The sequence below is a fragment of the Plodia interpunctella genome, chromosome 19, assembly GCF_027563975.2.
Source record: "Plodia interpunctella isolate USDA-ARS_2022_Savannah chromosome 19, ilPloInte3.2, whole genome shotgun sequence".
NCBI lineage: Eukaryota > Metazoa > Arthropoda > Insecta > Lepidoptera > Pyralidae > Plodia > Plodia interpunctella.
Genome location: NC_071312.1, coordinates 6041648 through 6062477, shown reverse-complemented (window position 1 = coordinate 6062477; position 20830 = coordinate 6041648). Strand labels below are relative to the sequence as shown.

The window sequence follows — 20830 nt, the reverse complement described above, 5'->3', positions numbered from 1 at the left end:
AAAGTGCTTGGTTTTTAGCGATCTTTGCTATGTTAATTTATAGGAAAACTTGTTCGGTGGTTAAAGCACGGTTAGCCATTTGGGTGTATTTAACGGGTGTTAACTTCAAAGCTGAAAATGGTTTATTAAGCATTTTAGCTAGGTACCTACACATAGGAATTAGGAATTTAATATCACTAGAAATCCTACTTCCCACTAATATTATAAATGCAAAAGTTAGTAAAGGATGTATGTGTATATGTTTGTTATTCTGTCACGCAAATTTAAAAATGAAACTATTTTACGTAATGTTAATTTAGCTTTCTTTATAGGAACGACTTGAGAGAAAAGACATTCGCAAAGGGCAAAAACAAAAGGCGAAACAGATCCTACATTTCACAGTTCCAAGGATCAAGTGGCGGGGTCATCGCCCTCACACAATAGTGCACTCATTAGTACCCCATTTGCATCCACTAATTATACTAACACGGAGTACTTGTCACTTGTTTATTTTCACCCTTTTTCACTTGTTAGTATAGCAAATTTTTTAGAGAGTCCTTTTGAAAATTCAATGCGATGTTTTTTAAAGTTTTTGTGGTTTAAAATTTGCGCAGAATACTTTATGAATTATTTTCCAAATATTTAGTTTAATTTTGAATGTCTACCTATCCTACTATGAATGCGAAAGTTTGTGAGGATGTATGTGTGTATTGTATTGTTCTTCATGCAAAATCTACTGGACCTATTGTTATTAAATTTGGTACACGAATTCAAATTCAAAATTCTTTATTCAATTTAGGATGATATACATCACTTATTGACGTCAAAAAATTACTTAGTCTACTGCCGACTTCCAAAGCGCCGGTGAAGAAGAAGCGGCGCAACAAACTTCACCGCAGCCTTTTCACCAAGGACGTCAATTAACAAATATAGGTCTTATACATATATTAAAAATTAGGAGGACGAATTACATCATTATTTAAAATGTCAAAATTTAAATGAATAAATAAAATAAAAATATGTTGTGTAGGATCTTGTCTGAGTATATATTATAAATAATTATACTCGGTATTTGACAAAGATTATTTATTTAGGGCTGGTAAATCACGAGCAATACATGTACTATTATCCTGAAATCCAAGGGAAAGCCCCGGGGCCAGCTAGTGTTAAATAATTTCGAGAATATTTAGTCTACTCAACAATAAAAATCTCATATGTGGCACGACTAGGATTCGAACCTGGGACATTTCACACAGAAGGTATATATTGTAAAAACTTTATTTTGTATTCTTCCTATTATTTGTGGCTATTCTACTTCTTCTAAGTGAGTGAAGCCTTACCCAACATTGCTTTAATTTCTCTTATAATTGTTTGACTATTAATATTATTAAAACTTATTAAGTATATAATATACTTAATAAGTTTTAAAACTTATTATAAACTTATTAAGTATATACTATACTTAATAGTAGTATATAATATACTTAGTATGTAATATACTTAATAAGTTTTAATAATATTAATAATAAACGACTGTAAGTGGAACAATACCTTGGAGCGGGCATAAATTTGTCTGTTACTCATTACTCTTGTTAGCTGACGGTCTATCGAAGATTAAAGTTATTTGTCGGATCAAACTAATGCAGGTTATAAGATAATGTCTTATAAGACAGTATCTGACAGTCACAATAAAATGAGGCTTTTCAAGCACACATAAACTAATTTTTTAACATAATATTTTTTACCATATTTTTTTTATTTAACCTATACCACCATATGACCATTTTTTTACTAATGAAAAAACAAAAAAGAATTCAATTAAAAAGAAACTAAAATTTAAATCGTATTATAAAATAAAAACTAAAATAAATTCTTTATTTTTTGCAGTCGGTCGGAAGTCTGTCACATTCATCACTAGAGATGTCTAGTGATATTAAACTACATCAATCCCAATCTACATCAATACAGGTATTCTCTATTCATTAATAAATAGATTTCTTGGTCGCTCCGCAAAAATAGGTAAATCGTAGTTTTACGGTTAGCTCAAAATGTACCTATGTCAATGTCAAAATATTATTCCATCAGATTTAAAAACTGTTGCGAATCAAAAAATGCATGTATCTCAGACGGATGTTTCTCAGAGCGTTTCGACCGCTGTGGTCGCGCTGTCAAATTTTAACAAAGACAAGAATTAGTTTTGCTGACCTTAAGATAATTAATCTGTATTGTGGTAATCAATTATTAATTTACGGATCGTAATGACTGCGCGTCCGCATAGGTCGAAACGTTCTGAATTCCAGACAATCTTACATCGTACGCTCAGTCTGAAGCTATTGAAGATTATAATGATCTGTCAAGTCTTGAATTTGCGGCGTTGGTTACCGCGTTGCCAATTGAATTTTAATTGTTTTTCACGCTCATTTGCTGTAATTGAAATAAATCTTTTGTTTAATATTTATTTTGTGCCTTATTAATTCCCGCCGACCTGTTATGTGGGATACGATTAATTTATTTTTTAATGTTTTGACATTAACGTTTGTCGTGAATTTATGATTTTTAATTAACTTAAAACGTATTCTTCATAATGTTATTTATCTTAGTGCAAATATGTGTATTAATTAGACCATTTCGCCATAAATAATTGAAGAAAATCTGTACAGTCATCTAAATATTATCACTTTATTTTTGTTCCAATTCAATGTTTCCTATAGCAAAGAGTCTGACAATGTAAACTTGCGCGCTATAAGTCATTTCTTCAATATAACTATTTTTTTGCAATAAAGTAAAAGTAAGTACCCAGAATTAAAAAAAATGTATTCCCTAGGAGGGTTGACATCCAGGTAGGCGGCCGGTAGCAAAATTACAGTCGAATCACCAAAATTGATTGGTTATTCTTTGCACTGACTGCATTCTTCGGGACGTCACATCCTCCGAACGCACCCGAGAATATAAAGTAAGTAAAGAATAGCTATATAACAATTGACTAAACGATCCGATTGATCGAACGGCTGTAAACATATTAAAGAGACAGTAATGTGAACAACAAACGTAACAAATGACTAATGACTGCACCTGACAATGCCTGAGAACCGAAACTTAATCGTTAATGTGTGTTTAGGTTATTAGCAGTCGATTAACCTTCGCCCGTTGGTACTTTGTTATTGACACGATGTCTGATCATTAAGTTTGCTTAATATTTAATTTAGGATATTGGTGACTCACAGTTATGTGGATTTCCTGTTTCATTATCGATAAAACAAGTTTATTGTATGGGAGTCCTTTCAACATTTTTAAATTCAGATTTTTAGTGTTCCGTACAAAAGAACAAAAAAATTAAATCCTTTTAGGATCAATCGTGCGCTTGCTCCGTATGTACTGGACCAAATTAGGTAAAATTTGGTAAGATGGCGGCAATTAGCGAATTTGTCTGATATTAGCGAATTTGTCTGATAGTAAAACGTTATTTGAACCCTATTCAGTTTTACATATTAAATTAATTTATAATTTTTATCGTGGCCTATCAACAATATTACATAATAATCGCATATTATCCAATAAAACGGAAATTGTATAAAATCTCACGAGTAAATCATAATTATGTACTTAAATTTCAGAAACAAATTTATGTATTTTGATTATTTTTACTGATATATAAAGTTGACTCTTGGAGAAAGTTTATTAACTCCAATTTTATACCGGCGTAAAAAATAATTATTTTGCTAATTACACGTACTTATATTAAAATATTACGTTTCCTCATTAACAGACACTTTAATTACGAAACTAAAAGCTCTATTTCGCAAATCCGTAATGTAAAAGTTTAATACAGACAGACATATCAAAATGACTGACAACGCATTAAGAATATACACTTACGTTTTAAATGTCGAATGATTTTGTTAATATGTTGTCATGGTATGTAACTAAAATATTCAGAAAAAGGTATTTATATTGGATCAATCGATACTTAATGATTTTAGGGCACTTTTAGTCTAGTAAATTTTAATTTAAAACCAATGGGTCACCCACTCCGACGTATAATAATACTAGATGCGCCCTGTGGCTTTGCTTCCATGGGAATTTCGGTATCAAAAGTGCCCTATGTGTTATTCCAGATTATATTTTATCTTTGTACCAAATTCCATAACAATCCGTCCAGTAGATTTCGCATCGGAAACAAATTGTGATCGATGAAAACTACTATACATGACACAGATTGATATACAAACTCATGTGGCACGAGTGGGATTCGAACCTGAGACCTTTTGATCCACAGGCGGGCGTCTTAACTATTACACCACCACCGCTTCCATCGTCCTTGAGGATGAGACAGTACCTACAACTTCTTATTCCTAAAGCAGCATTTAGACTAATGTTAGCTCCAGTTATAATACGATAACCACCATTTATATAATCTACTTTCATTTACAGAGCACTTTCAGATATGCGATAAATCTATTGCTCCGTAACAGATTTCGACCAACTTAATATTAGTTGAAAATTTCACATCGCCCTAGGAAGGGTCGAACTGCACAATATCACTATCCATTTCCTCTTTTCCGGATCTTGATTTAATGTTCTGTTATTGGATACTGATAATTTATTGCTATCTGCACTCGTGGGAACGATTCGCTCATAGGCCGCCTATTACACAGTTGCGTAACAAAAATAAAACTTCGCGAGCGAGGACGATTTGCTCACGAACATGTGGCGATGTCAAACCTAAATTAAAATCAGTCAAAATAAACAAGGTGTTTATGTGACAGGTTTAATAAAACATTAATCAACATTTAAAAGTGATGGACAGATGAGTGGTAATTATAAGCTAATTATTTCAAAATAAGATCTGAAATCTGTCAAATTTTTTTCACAGTCAAATTGAAATGCGTGATGAGTAAAAATTAGTTTTTTTATTATTTCATAGTGCTCGTGCTTATTTAGGTACATAATTTAAAAAGCGAACATTAAAAAAAATGTTTTTTTTGAACATAGAACTTCTCATCATAGGTTATATCAATTGGATTAATACATTTACATACATATCGTAATTTTATTTCGTTGTCAAATTCAATTTTCTGTACTATATTGATACACACATATATACGGTGTTGAGACAATATATTCCTACATACAACTACAGAATAATATTTGCAACGTCGTCACCTGGTTATTAGCTTACGAGGGAGCTCAAGGCTTAACCATACAAAGGAAATGATCTAAGAAAATGTATGGTAATGTGCGCCATTGTAAGATTCAATACTAGTACCTACTCAATGAGTGGATTTTTTATATATTAGTATATGTAGGTAATTAATTGTTTGTAGACTGTATATCTGTGTAATAAATAATTCAATGTGTAAATTAATTTTATTAATAGAAACATGGCAAGCAAAATTTCGTTTTGATTCAGCAAATAAATTCGGATAAAGTTTCATTTTCACGATAATCAGTTGTATCTGTATTCTGAGTATGATATATTTTTGACATATCTATGTACTTGTGAATGAAAAAAGGAAATATTTACCCTCTTGGAGCATCGTTTCAGAAACTGGTATTTCCAAGAGTGCATCATGTATTGACATAAAATGTTAATTCGTTGTAAGTTGTATTTAATATTCATACATTTTAGACAATGCTATTTGTAAACGTATAATTTAGTATGTAACGGTGTAAGAGTAGGAATAAACCAAATTATGCGCGCTATTTTTATAATTGTAATTCCGTACCATGTTATACAGCTGGTAACATATTTAAACACTCAAAATATCCATTAAATATAAAACATCGACACCAAATTAGACTGTTACATTTATTTCCATTGACCATTAATTCAATAAAAATTTCTACACGAAAGGTCAGCGCTCCCGACTTCGGCCAATCACTAATCACTCATTAATACAATGCAGAGCAAAAACAATGACCCACAAAAAATACACACAATTCCGCGGCGGTCCAGAAACGGATCTATCAATTACCTCGACTGTACACTGTACGGCTATTGATTGATGCATCAATAAGTACATAAATCCATTAGGTTATACGCTCACTATTAATTGTGGATCTGTCCGTTCATTGGATGTTTATGGGATGAGCCATTGTTAATTAATAAACTTGCTCTTTTTGGGAATACTACTGTGTAGCCGCTTTTGTAGTTCACATTAAGCAAAATAGATTTCTATTCGATATCAAATGAAAAATAAAAAGTTACAAAGATGTGGTGAATGCAACTACAGTAAAAAGAACTAATAAACAATTTGAAGTGCTTGGATTTTGATTCGCCTCCTAGTAACAAAACAATATTTTGAGCCATGTCATTTTACGTTCGTTCTCAAATTTGTTATTTATCAGCTGTAGAAGTGAAGAAAGATATTTTCCATCTTGCGAACATTACATATTTATGGCTTGGTGGTTATTAGTACCTAACTAATTTATTTTGACCTTTGTTTAATAACTCTTGGTGTTAATAGCTTCGTAAATAAAGTATTCGCGTATTTTATGGGTTCCATTGAATAAGTTCCGGATTAGTAGTCAGTTGTCATGTAATAAGTCGTAAGAAAATGTAATTAATAGATTAACTTAATTTGAATATTTTAATTTTATAGTTGGTAATATGAAATTTCCTATAATGAGAATTATTTTACCTTTCTTTGATTCAATTTATCTCTTCTCTAAGTTTTCTCTATCTATGATTTTCAGTTTTAGGTAGTGAAAAATAAAAATACGATCGTAGTGTGCAGGTCTATTGACCAAGAATCTACTTATTAATGTTATATTAGTCTGATTCAAAATGTTACATAAACATTCATCTACACAGATTCTATTCGTAAAAATTGTTCATCAATTCGCTTACCAAACCTCACACATGCATTATAACATACATACTAATTAAAGTTGATTCGGTTCATTAAACGCGTAATTAGTTTAGCGTAATACAATGGTTAATTAAAGTTAGAGGTTCATTAACATAGGATTGTGTCAAAACACACCGTACGATCCGACTGTCAACTGAATGTCAAAGATGTCTAGTGTGTCTGAGATTTTGTCCGGTTGTGTAACGGATCATCGTGGAGAAAAGTGTTGGAAGCATTATTTATGTTGTTTTTTTTTTTAAATGTGTTTTGTAAAATACCTGTGACTATATGCCCAGACCATTAGTAGATATTATAATAGATTAATAACAATATATTGCGTATTGCGATATAATATATGAAAAATATATTTGAAGTGGTAGAAAATCAGCCCGAAGTTTCAAGCAATAATAATTTGAATTTAGAATATATGTAACTATATTTTATTATTTTTTTAAATTGTATCTGTTAGACTATAAATATGACTACTAGAAACTGTTGAAATAGAAATCTGGTGTAACAAATTTCCTCCCAGTTACACTTGGGGACAAAGAAACCTACACACTGATCGGCTTACGTCGTATCTGTCTCATCGATGTCTGTCCACGTGCCTGGATTAAACCTACCATGAGAATGTGACGTGTGATTGTGCACTTATTTGTACTAGTATGATTAATGGTAGACTCGCGAGCGATTTGGGTCAATACTGGATCAAATGTTTGAACAAATGTTTGCTTGCATTGCGCAAGATTATGATGTGACGTTTTGTGGTTTTTGAGGTTAGAAGCAATTTTATTTAACTTCATTTTCTTTTACTATTTGACACTCTAATATCGTAGAACTATGCATTGCATATACCTCATTTCTAATCAGTTCTGGACATTGGTACAGAACTGATTAGAAATTAGGTATATGCAATTATAATTATAAGGTAGATAAATTGTTATCTAAAAATTTTCACATGGAGATACAACAGGTTCGTCACATCTATTCTTATATTATCACGTCCTTTCTCTTACGGGGCAGAGAGAGGTCAAGTATAAAAAAACTTGAAGGCCACGTTACGTGTTTGTTATAGTATGTAGGTAGGCTTATTGGTGGAATTGACATTAAATAGTGACAGGTTAAATTTATCTCTTTATTAAACTTAATTATTCCAAGTAAAAACATACTGCAAATGGCGAACTTAATGCTAAAACCATTCCCGGCTAACCATTAGGACAAACAGAAAAAATTGCACGATATATTTAGTTTTACTACATACTTACATATAAGTATGTAGTGAAACAAGTAGACTTGCGCTATTCACTCAAAACTCATGGTGTCATCAATTTTTTACCGTCACCATAATGGATGTCGTCCAATATAATTTAGGAATGCTTGTAAAATGGCCGTGATAAAAGCAAGTCATCTCTTGGACTAATATAAATAGCGGGCATTAGGTGGCTCTAGCGCTGTGCTTTGGCCGAGTGAAAAAAGAAATAGAAAAATTGAATTATCATTTCAACAAGGCATAAGAAAGAATGAATTGATGAATCGAGTATAGTGAAGTTTACAGCATGTTTCGCTACATTCTGATAAGAAATATAGTATACTAGCATAGTGATAAATTATGGTACCTATAAGTTATGATGTCAGTTGTAAATAAATATAAATAAATAAATAAAATAAACATCTAAACCTTTCTGAGGAATCACACTATCTATTTAAGAAATCCGCATCAAAATCCGTTGCGCAGTTTATATAAAGATATTCCTAAGCATATACAGGGACAAACAGCGGGAAGCGACATTGTTTTATACTATGTAGTGATTTTATTATTTGATCAACTTTTGGATCATACAGAAAGGTATGTAGAACCCAGCTAGCATTAAGCCCGTCTGTTGTACTTTTACAAATTGTATGTTTATTAATTAAAGCTTAAATAAATAAATATATTCTATTGTAATTATGTAAAGACATAAAAAAGTAATTGCTATATAGATATGATGTGATTGGCCAGCCTAAAATTGTGACAATTTAAACACTGTTCGTACTACGTCGTTCGTCTATGTGTTACTTAATTAAAGTCTATCAAATACTTTATCAGCAAGAGGTGAAACCTAAATGAATAATATTTGCATATTAAAACATTTAGTTATAGCAAAATAATATTACATTCACGTTACTATCATATATAGAGAATGTTATATAGCGTTAAGTCCACCATATAATCGACCTGCGTCCAGGTATCGTCCACCATATCTGTGCTGGATGACTTCTTCCTCTGGTCGTCTCTATAGATCGCCATTGTAGCACTTGTCTAGTCCATTGCTCGGTGTCCATAAGCGCAACATAAATTTATATTTTAAAAATGGTAAGCCCTTCTGGCATAATAGGGACCAACACTGTTTGAATGAGTTTCTTTCGGCATTTCTTCTCAGCAGTGGTCGTTCCGAAATGCTAGTAGTTTGTAGCTTTGGTAAACATCATTTAATTTATTTTTTTCTGAATAAATGATTTGATTTTGATTTTGACATGTCCTGCCCACTTCGTTAAAAGGATTCACAAATACCTAACTGTGTTTTAATTATAATAATTAGAAGCAACGTAGGTATAGATAAGACGTACTTCACCAGCACATGAACTATCCCAAAATCATTGCAATATCGCCACTATTACCATGTTATAAAGGTCTATACAGCATAACTAGACGTGTGGTTAACTGTACCGATGACTAACATAGGATTCTGATTTATCTTCGTTACTGATCACGGATGTAAACAAGTATAGTGTTTAATACAAAATAATTATATATAAAAATAACTAGTGACCATGCTCGGCTTCGCACGGTGTCATGTGTGTATGTATAAACCATCGAGAGTAAATAGTAAATAACAATAAAAACTGCATTAAAATCCGTTGCTTGATGTAACAGAAGAAGGCTTAGAAACAGACAGACATGGAGGGCGATTTCGTATTATAGCATGTAATATTAATTAATTGATATTTTTTTATTCCTGAAATATGAGGCGCGGCGTTCTGCGTGGGCTCAATGCAGATTATTGGGTTTTAACCACTGCACTACAATAAGACCATTTCTAAGCGCGAAGGAGCTCAAAAAATATATATTTTTGGTTGGTTCCATCCAAAGAAAAATCATTGCGTACCAGCTTAACTGACAGAGAGCTCCTCAACTAATATCAACAATTAATTAGATGCTCAAACGTCATTCCAAGCAAGCGGCGCCATACGACATGCTAATAGAAAATGAAAAGTAAATATATACGTAAAAAGTGTTTGTACTACGCACATAACGTACTAATTTGCAAAAAAGAGATCATGTGTACCTAAAAATGTACACATAGTGATATATTAACATCGATACGTCACATATTTCTGGTCTGTTATATGCTAAACAGTTCGACGTCATATTTAGGGTATTTAGTATTTATTATGCAATTATTGTATTGTAGTGTACTATTTGCTTAAGTTATTATTGGCTCAAGTTAGATTCGTACCTGGGACCTTTCTTAACAGTGAATATATTTTATGGTTATTTCAAGCTAGGATAGTGTCAACAAAAACCAGGTATAAAATTATCATAATCGTATTAAAATTTGGCAAGTCAAGTATAAGATGTACAAGCAAATCATTGTTAATATATCAGTCTTTACAGGACAACTATGACGAGATTCGTTCATGGCTATGATATTTGTTTGTAGCAAGTTGATCAAATCGTGACATGACGTTACAGAAAAAATTAACAGTATGACGTCACAATTTCCTTTGAAGTTGGCTCATATTTTGAGATTTTTCATTTCGTCACGCATTTTTGTATATGTTAATTTAATTTTTGCGTCTGGTACTTGTACTATAACGGGTTAGGTACTTTATCACTTCGTGTTACAGAACGTGATATCTGTCTTATTATCACTTTATTCGTCACATTTATTACGCAATAGTTGTCATCCCGTTTGCGTGTGTTTCTCATCGAGAGTACGTATTTAATTTGGCAAAAATTTAGGGGAAAATATTAACTATTCATAGTACCTGAAGATTGTTTTTATATGAAAAGAAAATTTTCCCTATATACCCAAACACAAGAACGACATTAAAAATGTCTGGTGAGGAGAAAAGCTTTATTGGTAACTGTACGAAACGTCTGTTTAAAAGAAGAAAAATATATGTAAACAAGAAAAATCATATTTCTACAAATACGAAGTATTTACAAACAAAACAGGTACATTTAATAGAAATCGCCCATCAAAATAACTAAAATGCTATGATTTTCTATTAATTGGTGATAAATTATCTCGCAAATTACCTGTTAATTAGAAATAACATAGAATCCACCGTGTAATTTGATGTGAATACACACTACTACTTACTACTCATCTATTTTACGATTATAGAAGTGAGGCGGGCATCCTTGGACTGCACTAATTGCAAAGGCCAAATGCTGGAGTAATGAATGGAAGAAAAAAAAATACGGTTCTGATAAGTAGTATGTCCTGGTATGTACAATTTTACGTAAATCTAATTCCAACTTTTACAATTGTTTTGGAATGTATTTTTTTAACTCTTCGATCCTAGAGATAATAAAAACAATTGAAACAACAATAGGAACGCGTCAGATCGGGCTCCGCGTGAATATTTCTTAAACAGTGCCTTAAATCTAAAATGGCTATACAGAAACTCAATAAAGGCTATACAAAAACCTATCTGGCCATCGGACCAAGGACTTTCAGGTAGGTGGTGATTATTACGCCACCACCACGAGAAGATAATAATGATTACCTGGTGAACATGTTGGCAGTGCTGATACAGTGGCCCGCTCTCGCTGGCGTCACGCTGCGCCCGCGCCGTTTTCATCATTAGCGCGTGAGCTGACCCAGCCAGTTGCTGCTGACCTGGAATTATAGTTTTACTTAGTTCCTGAAAAACAGCGTTATGAAAAACATAAGCTGAGGCAAAGGAATACCATTGTATATATTTATTTGTTTATTATAACCTATAAATTAAAATTAGTAAAAATTGTTTCATAAATTCTTATGATATCAAGCTCCATGAAACAACGGTACAGGTTGAGACTGTTATCATAAAACACATCTACATTATCATTGTATCTTATACATATTTATGTGTTTTGTTACATTTGTTTGGTATTTCTTTGAATCATATAAAATATTCACGTTTATAATTTTCCATTATTTTCATTATTCCCTTTAATAGACTTTCTCCTATGGATCGAAAGCCGAGCCTTCGATGATAACAATACAATAAATAAGGTTTAAATCCTACACGTGTACTCCTAACATTCACATCATATTATGTTTATGTGAAACTACTATGATAAGATACAGATGAAGTAGAGTGCCAATAAAAATAGCCAGATAATATTAGACGAAGTCTAAATAACTATTAATAATTATAATCAGTCATTTTAATGACCCACTCTTGGGGCCAGTGCTCTAACAATGCCTCCCTAATTGATATGGAGTATTATCACAAGTAATATTATAAATGCGAAAGTAAAAATTGTTACCTCTTCACGCATCTACTTTACCGATTGTTATAAAATTTGGTACACTGGTAGAAAATAACATGGAATAACACATAGGGTACTATATATCCCGAAATTCCTACGGAAGCGAAGCCCCAGGGCGCAGCTAGTAAACTATAACTTAAGGGATATACTTCAAAAAATATTTTGGGAAAATCGAGGAAGCTGGCTTGATATCGTTAAGGGTGACAAGGGCTACAATTGGTCTGTTGATGACCGTATAAACTGGAGAAACAAATGTAGAAAAGCGGACCCTGGGCTCACGCTCAACGGCTGAGGAAGTAACCGGGAAAACGCTCAGATGAAACTGAATATTCAATGTTTTTAGGATGTCAGTTACAAGTGTTATACATTCCAAGAATACATTTATTGGGTAAGACTAAAAATCTTCAAGCAAACTGCATCATAATTGGAACGCTAAACAGTTTAATTAACAGCTCACACCAATCATAGCGGTCTTCGAATTAACCCAAAAAGGTTATGGGTGGAGTCGTATAGTATCGTATGTACTGACTACAAGCCTTATATGGACAGTGGACGGACGCCTTTAAACTCGACTTGAGGGTCATATCATATCGCTAATTACTTCCTTTTTTGTTCTAACGAATGAGATTATTGTAGGTATTTTGTCAATGGAAGATTTTTTCAAAGAAAAATCCGGTCAAGTACGTGTTGGACTTCGCCAATATTTCCGTAAAATTGAATTTGCTGTTTTCTGATTTCGATCTCACATGATTCTAGGTCAACGCGAAGTGGAAATTAAATGAAAATAAATGGTTTGTCACTTCATTTAGTTTTAAAAAGAATATGTATTAAACTAAATACCTAATTAAAAAAAAAATTACAATAATTACCTGTCAATAATTACAATAATTTAAGCAACAAATAGTCACGTGTACCTCATGTAGTCATATGTGTGTGTGTGTGTGTGTGTAGTGCATGTGTATGTCACATCATGGTATAAGCCATATGGATATAAGACGTTGCTATCATATTTTTATATTTTTTTTGAGCATAATATTTTATAGAAATATACTTTTATATGCTGATTTACTTACTACATTTTATATCAGTAATCGTTTGCACTGATATTATCCTTCCTAACTTTTAAATTAACTTTTTCTTAACAAAACAGCCAAAAGGAAACGTTATTAATTAATTGAATGCATTTATACCAATCACAGTCCACAGTAATGTGTCATAATTGTGGCGCGTGCGACTCCGTTACAATCCAGTCGAGATACTATCGACATCGATACCTCAATCAATTGTGACAAGTTAAACATACCACAAACTCCGAATCTCGCACCGGGATCTCGATTAGAAAGAACGTTTACGATTGGTATCGATATTTCACTGCTAACTTTATATAGGTAATTATATAGAATCTTATCTTCTATATCACTACATAATATAAAAAATCGCTTCCCGCTGTCTGTCCCTATGTATGCTCAGATCTTTAAAACCACGCAACAGATTTTGTAGCGGATTTTTTAAATAGATACGAGTGATTCCAGAGGAAGGTTTATAAATATGTAACATGCATAATATTGCGCCCGTGCGAAACCGGGGTGGGTCGCTAGTCTTCTATACATAAAACAAAACTATAAGATTAAAGAAAAATAATTATTGGGGTCTTTATGGGACCAATAGAAGCCAAAACGTTTTTTTTTATGTTTGTCTTTCTGGCTTATATGTTTGTTTGTGCATCACGCAAAAACTACTGGATAAAATTGGATGCGGTTTTCACAGTTGAAAAAAAAAATCTGGTAAAATCTTGTGTAGGTTTCATAGCGAATCGAGATACGTTGCTTATATACCCGAATCCGAGATACTTATTGACAATAATAAGATACATGCGGACTTACGAAACTAAGGCGGGCGAGGCTGCGGGCAAAATATAGTTGGATGTAACATTTTTTTTGTTTTTATCAACATACTCTTCTGGTCATATGTTTTAGAATCGCGATTTCGTACCGGAGTAAATCCGCCGGTCACCGCTAGTATTAAAGCTATAAAGAGTTATTGGTATCATCAAAACACGCACAAAGATGTTCCCGTAATAATTTTAGAACGTAAACAAATTACCGTTTTTAACTCCAAATAATTTTGGCCCGATGTATTAAAGTCGTTATATTACGAAATAAATTATTAAGAGGAGAGATCTTGACATGTCTTAGAGTTGGTTGCTCCAGTCAACTTTTACGTTAACTTTACCCTGCGCGTCGCCGTTGTTTAGAAAAAAATGGCGTACTTTGCATTTTTCTGCGGAGGTTAAAGTTAAAGTCAAAGACTGATGATAGACTGATGCAACCGGTTCTTATAGCATACAAAAAAACATTATTTTACTGGACTGCGAAATCTTCGTTTTTAACTTATTCTGTTCAACTGTTTTTCACAAGTCTCCCCCAAATTCTTTCTAGTAGTTCTATCCGATGCCAAATCCAACAATTTCTTGCTATCACTTCGCAAAATTCGAGTCAAAATTATGTATTTAATTTAGGATTATAATTACATATTACTAATTGACGTCAAAAATATACCTATATTTTTTTCCGCACTTTTTATGCTTTCGTCATCCTCAGTTGTCTGATCTTTGACACGAATATCACCTTTAACGACATCATCTAGCACTTGTGGTCTTAGTTCCAAGTGGTTGTCCATCTGCCATGACCCACACATAGTACCCTTCTGTTCACTATATATATTATAGTCATATCCACTTTTGTTTGGTGATTGGACACATTTTAGTGTATAATTTTTTGGGTCATTATTGGTAAAAGCATTGTAATTGATGCAGTTAAACGTCTTGTTGTATATTAAATTGTTTGGTTTTAATAGTCGTTGTTATATATTTACGCTGTACTTTATGAATAAACTCGAAAACTCGCAAAGATTTGAAGAGTTTATTATTAATATTACTTTTTTATTTGATTTTAAAATTTGATGTATATAGGCATAGTTATTAAAATGATCATATTAATTACGTCAAAGAAAAATGTTCTTTATTGACTATACTTCTCTATGAAGCACATTTATGTTGAGCTAAATGTGGTTATGCCAAATATAAAATAGATTTCATTTTAGTTTTTGTTTATTAGTCACAATGTCATTGTTATTATATTCGATATGTATTTTGTAAATTTATACCGAATAATACACCATACGATTAAAAAAATAATTCAATCGATATGTTGTTAATTTTTTAATCATTTGTTTTAGTAATAAATACTAAATACACAAACAGCCATTTTTGAAGTTATAATTTTACTTCAGTAGTATTTCTCGAATGAAAAATATTTATTATATTTAGAAACTGTAAATACTAAATTATTATTACCTCGGAGCTACTACATTGCAAAAACGTCTACACTCCACTTTCCAGCATAAATCAATAACTAAACGAAACGGGAAACTTAAATTTCAGAAGAAATATTTATAACTTACAAATATATGATAATATGAATTACAATATTCAAATGTACGCCTCCTTAGCATAAACAAAACGAGGATAAGATATTCAGCTGCTGTACATTTGAACATTTTTATCAGAAAATAATCCCATGAGAAGTATTTAAAAATAAGAAATATGAGTATGCAACGGGAATAGAGCACCTATAGAGGATTTTTGGAGCGCGCTGAGTTAATAAATACGCAGGGACATATTACACACTTTTTCATCACCGTTGCGTTTGGGAAGTCGGCAGCAGACAGTTTTAAGTAAACCTTTGGCATCAGTAATACATATTATATCAAGTTGAATAAAAAACTTTGGTACTCGTATATATTTTTTAATAACACCATCTATCTTGTAAACCCCGAGACACACAGGCGCGCTCTAGACGCATAACATAACTCTAAATGAGGGGATAAGAAATCGTACCTACAAAATGGAATAAAACAAACTGATTTCTATTATGGCGATCTTCTGTCTCTTTTCTATTTATTGTGTTGGAGCAGAACGGCGCTACCGGTTGAAATGTCGTAGGTCATTAGGTCCTGTCCATGTAAGGGCCTACAATAAGCCAATATGGTAGCTGCCGTGACTTCTATAGAGTTGGTTAACTGGAAAACAATAGGTTATTGGGCATAAGATTTAACGTCAATGCGTGGAATCGAACCTTGGACCTGGTAACGTAGCTAGGTGACCATAGGACCTGGTATAAAATTCTGAAGATTGTAGGTCTCTGTCTCTCTCATAATCGGTTTCATTCACGACATGGTGCGCGTAAAACGTTACATTTAAATGCAGATTGGGCCGTGATTTACTACTGACCACTTGCCTAAGCTCAACCCTCTTTGGGCATATTATACATACCAAGGCTTTATACCTTTAATCGCCTCGTGTATCACACCAATGTAACTGATAAAAAATCCCGAAACATTGACATTTTTAGATAGAGTCTGAGAGCCTCTGCCCCTGAGCTTCGTGGCCCCGGTGTACAGGTACCGTCTAGTCCTTTCATAGCTACGCCCCTCCCTTGGACCTAGATGACTGCGATACGACTGAACATCGGGACTAATTGTGAGTTTCGATGACATTTAGTGAACACTATTGAAATTGTGGAACCTTTTGAGATATCGAAATATAAATACGGAGAGTATTTTACGTAAAGAACTTATATATTTTATGCTATAGTTTGAGAAGTAGGCAATTGTTCTGTTTTGTTCTGTTTATATATTTGTAAACTCTTTTTTTTTTCACGAAGTAAAAACATATAGAGAAAGCAGTGAAATAAACGTACAAATGCGGACTTATCTCCGAAAGGGATTTATATTTTAAGTTATAATTTATTTGTAAATTGTTTAAACTGTTTAATTATATGGCAAAAGATATTTCATAGCCTACCAAATTGTATAAAATTCGGTGTCGTTTTAGCAGTGAAAGCTGAACAGACAGACAGACATTTTCAGTTATATTATTAGTAATAATATGGATTCTCTAGCTAGACTTTTACAAACTTCACGGAAAGGAATACATCCCTTCGCTTCCAGACCAGCATGGAAGACTTTATGTAACAATAGCGGCACATCCCGGCTTCGCTTGGGTGAAACCATAATCGATATACCTACACACCTTCCTGTTCAATCAATCAATCAATATATTTGAAAAATCCGCATCTAAATCCGTCCGACAGCAGGAGGCGACTTTGTTTTATACTATGTAGTGATTTACTAAAATAGTACGTTTACATAGATTGTGTCAAAAGCATTTAACTTTTTAAACGACGTTGACTGAACTAAAAACGTAATGATTAGAATTCGGTACTGTTACTCTGAAATTAATAAGCGTATAAGAAAACACAGGTTTGTCATACAAAAGTCATCCAGAATGTCGATCCAAATTATGATAAGGTGGGCCGAATTAGTTCTGGTAGGATGTAATGGCGAGCGATTAGGCTAGGCCCACGAGCTGCGAACATATTTTGTATATGGATGTGAAATCAGTTATAGTTATAAGTGTGCTCAGAATTGTAACAGTGCTGTAACTTGGTATTTTTTGCCTATTTTGGCCTCATCTGCTATCTATCATAATACGTGTAAGATGTTTTAATCAAATTTCTCTTATAGTTATTTTATGAAGATTCTGTGTGCTATGCCCATATAATTATTATATAATACTATGACCAGAACTAGGATGGTATGAAAACTATACGAATTCATTTAAAAAATTTGATAAAAGAGTAACAAACATTTTCCATTAATTCCAATAACACTAACGGAAATTGAATTAATGACACAAAGTATACAGGATATGCACAATATTAGATTAAAATAAAATTCCGAAAGAGCCTTGAGGCAAAAAAAAAAAAATAATATAATATATATAATACTTATATTATATATTTAAAGATTGCAGTAGAGCCTGCAGTAACCGTTATCTCGGCAATGAAAGTCATTGTTGCCACCTCCATCATTCTTCAAATACCTTTCGTAGCTCCATCGCTCACAGTGGGATGAATGATGCTCTCAACTAAGACGAACCAACTGACGAGTCTTACGAAATATTTTATTTAATGTCGCTACGGCCTTTCATTCAGCTTTCATAATTAAATGGAGGTTTTAACCATTTTGCTGGCGGTGTTTCATTTGTATTTTATCATATACTAGCTCTTGCCCACGTGAATTTATCTGCGAAAGCGGAACGGACGATTTTCATACAAACTTTCACCCCCCCCCATTATGGTAATTTGGGGGTTAATTTTTTTTAAAGTAGCCTATGTTTTAACAGGGGTCAACTTATGCATATTAAATTTCAGCAAAATTTGTGCAGCGGTATAGCCGCGAAAGCGGAACAGACAGACAGACTTTCGCATTTATAATATTAGTATGGATACCAGCGGCCTTTCCTGGCCTCGCTAGAGCAAAACCATATTAAGTTACATATAGTATACACTATTTTTTAGTTTTGCTAAAGGTTAAGTTAAGCCTATCAGGAATCCCACTATCTATTGGTGAATGCCGAAAAAAAAACGTCCCGTAGGTATTGAGTTTATCACTTTCATACAGACAGACGCTACAGAGGATTTTTCTTTTTATAAAATGTAAAGTAGTACTTTATCATATTAGTAGGTCTACCTATGTCCCTTTCCAGCTTTCCCTGTCTTCATTCCAAAAATCACCTCAACCCAATTCTTCATTTTGACGTGAAAAGGTCAAAGAAACAAACACACTTTCACGTTTAGATCACCTGGCTATCCTTAAGAATCATCACCACTATAGAATTTTAATTCCACCAATAAGCATCATCGTATATGCTTAAAGAAAGTCATTAAGTGGATATTCTCATGAAATATTAAAAATCAAAGTCGACAATCTATATTTATAGATACACATCACTTATTAACATCACTATCAAAAATATACTTAACGCCGAGGCCAAATTACAAAGCGCAGGTGAAGAAGCGGCGCAACAAACTTCACCGCAGCCTTTTCTTCGGTCTTCAATTAACAAAACTGTTTCTTAAGACATAACTTCCGTCCGTTCCTTCTCCCAGAAACCTTACCAAATATGTGTCTCCATCAATTTAACACAATGTTACCGACGGGGTAGCAAGCACAGGTCTATTTTTTTTAACTAAAGCAGCACGGGCCTAATTAACACCACCACTTAACACATAGGGTTGCAGTGGACCCAGGTGGTCTTTGTTTAACCGGCTTTTTTTACCTTTAAAAGGTTGTCAGCAGTCATTATGTTGGATAAAGTGTTAATGTTTTTCGGACAGGAAAACTCAGTGCTTGTAGACTGTCTTGTTAGCAATTGTGTTGGCTGTATGTACTTTGGTGTGTGTTTTAATTTTTATTTAGCAGGTAACAGAGTTGTTTATAAGAGCTGTGTATAATAAAAAATATTATTTGTATGTTAAAATATGCTATTACTCTAGTGAAGTCCACAAACGCACTAACAATATTATTATAAACTCGAAAATTTGCATGTTTGTACGCATAATTTACTTGACCAATTTCGATTAAATGGTACATGGTTAGTATACAACATTAATTAGAACGTAAGCTACTTTTTATCCTAAAAAAACGAGGAAACGAAACCTTGTTTCTCTTAGTTTTTAAGGCCTTATATCCCTTAGTCACGGAGTAAGACATTCACGGTGGTGCGTGACACTTTTAGGGCGGGAACCACATGATAAAATAGATATTTATATCTTTCTGAGTATGATGACATAGTCTGAACAAACGGTGCTAGCTCAGATCCTGTTCCCTGACTAATCATCATGATCTAATCAGAATCTGATTAATTTTATACCTTATTAATATTGGAACAGGTATTTCTTAAAATCGATAGTATCAAAGTATATGCGATTTTTTACAGCTTAGTATAAATGTGCTATTTGTTTTTGTTTGTTGCTAACTTATTTCGGTGAAGGAATGCAAAGCACAGAGGAATCAATTTTAGCGAATCTTCTAATCTAAGCTTCTAATATACCGAAAATTCACCTTGATATATATACATTTTATTGAACCTTATTCCGTTGGTAATAAGTGTCAATTTTCTGATGTACATTAAAAGCTGGAGGTCACAAACTGAAGCACATTAGATTACATTTCCGTATAGTTCAATTGTTATTTCATCAATCACTGTATAGCTTCATTAAACCGTACATTAGTCTGATTGTTTCCGATATAAAGTGTTCTTTTATTATTTAAAACTCCTTGTGTGGCCAGTTCCGTGGTCGTTAAAGTTTTTTATTCCATTTTACGAGCTTAATTATTTAAAATAAACTATGTATCTGTTGCTGATTTAAATCTCATTAATTTAATAAATAAGTATATTTGAAAAATAAAATTCGGCAAATTACTTATAAACCTGCATAATTAAATACTTTTGCTCCGTTAAAAACCTAAAGCCAGTTTACAAAACGTCTCGACTATATAACATCGTAATTGTTTAACAAAATAACTGCTGACGATAGAACGTCATTGTGATGCATCAGAGAAAAGA

General features: G+C 32.8%; 1 protein-coding gene across 2 annotated transcripts in view; it reads right to left on the bottom strand.

The window, feature by feature from the left end:
- dysf (dysfusion) overlaps positions 1-20830 on the bottom strand; it is a 124794-nt gene that overhangs the window by 99644 nt on the left and 4320 nt on the right. For both annotated transcript variants that reach the window (XM_053759766.2, XM_053759767.2), the window contains exon 2: positions 11607-11719. In XM_053759766.2, coding sequence (XP_053615741.1) covers positions 11607-11617 — 11 coding nt within the window. In that variant the 5' untranslated portion in view covers positions 11618-11719. The remainder of the gene's footprint in view (positions 1-11606; positions 11720-20830) is intronic.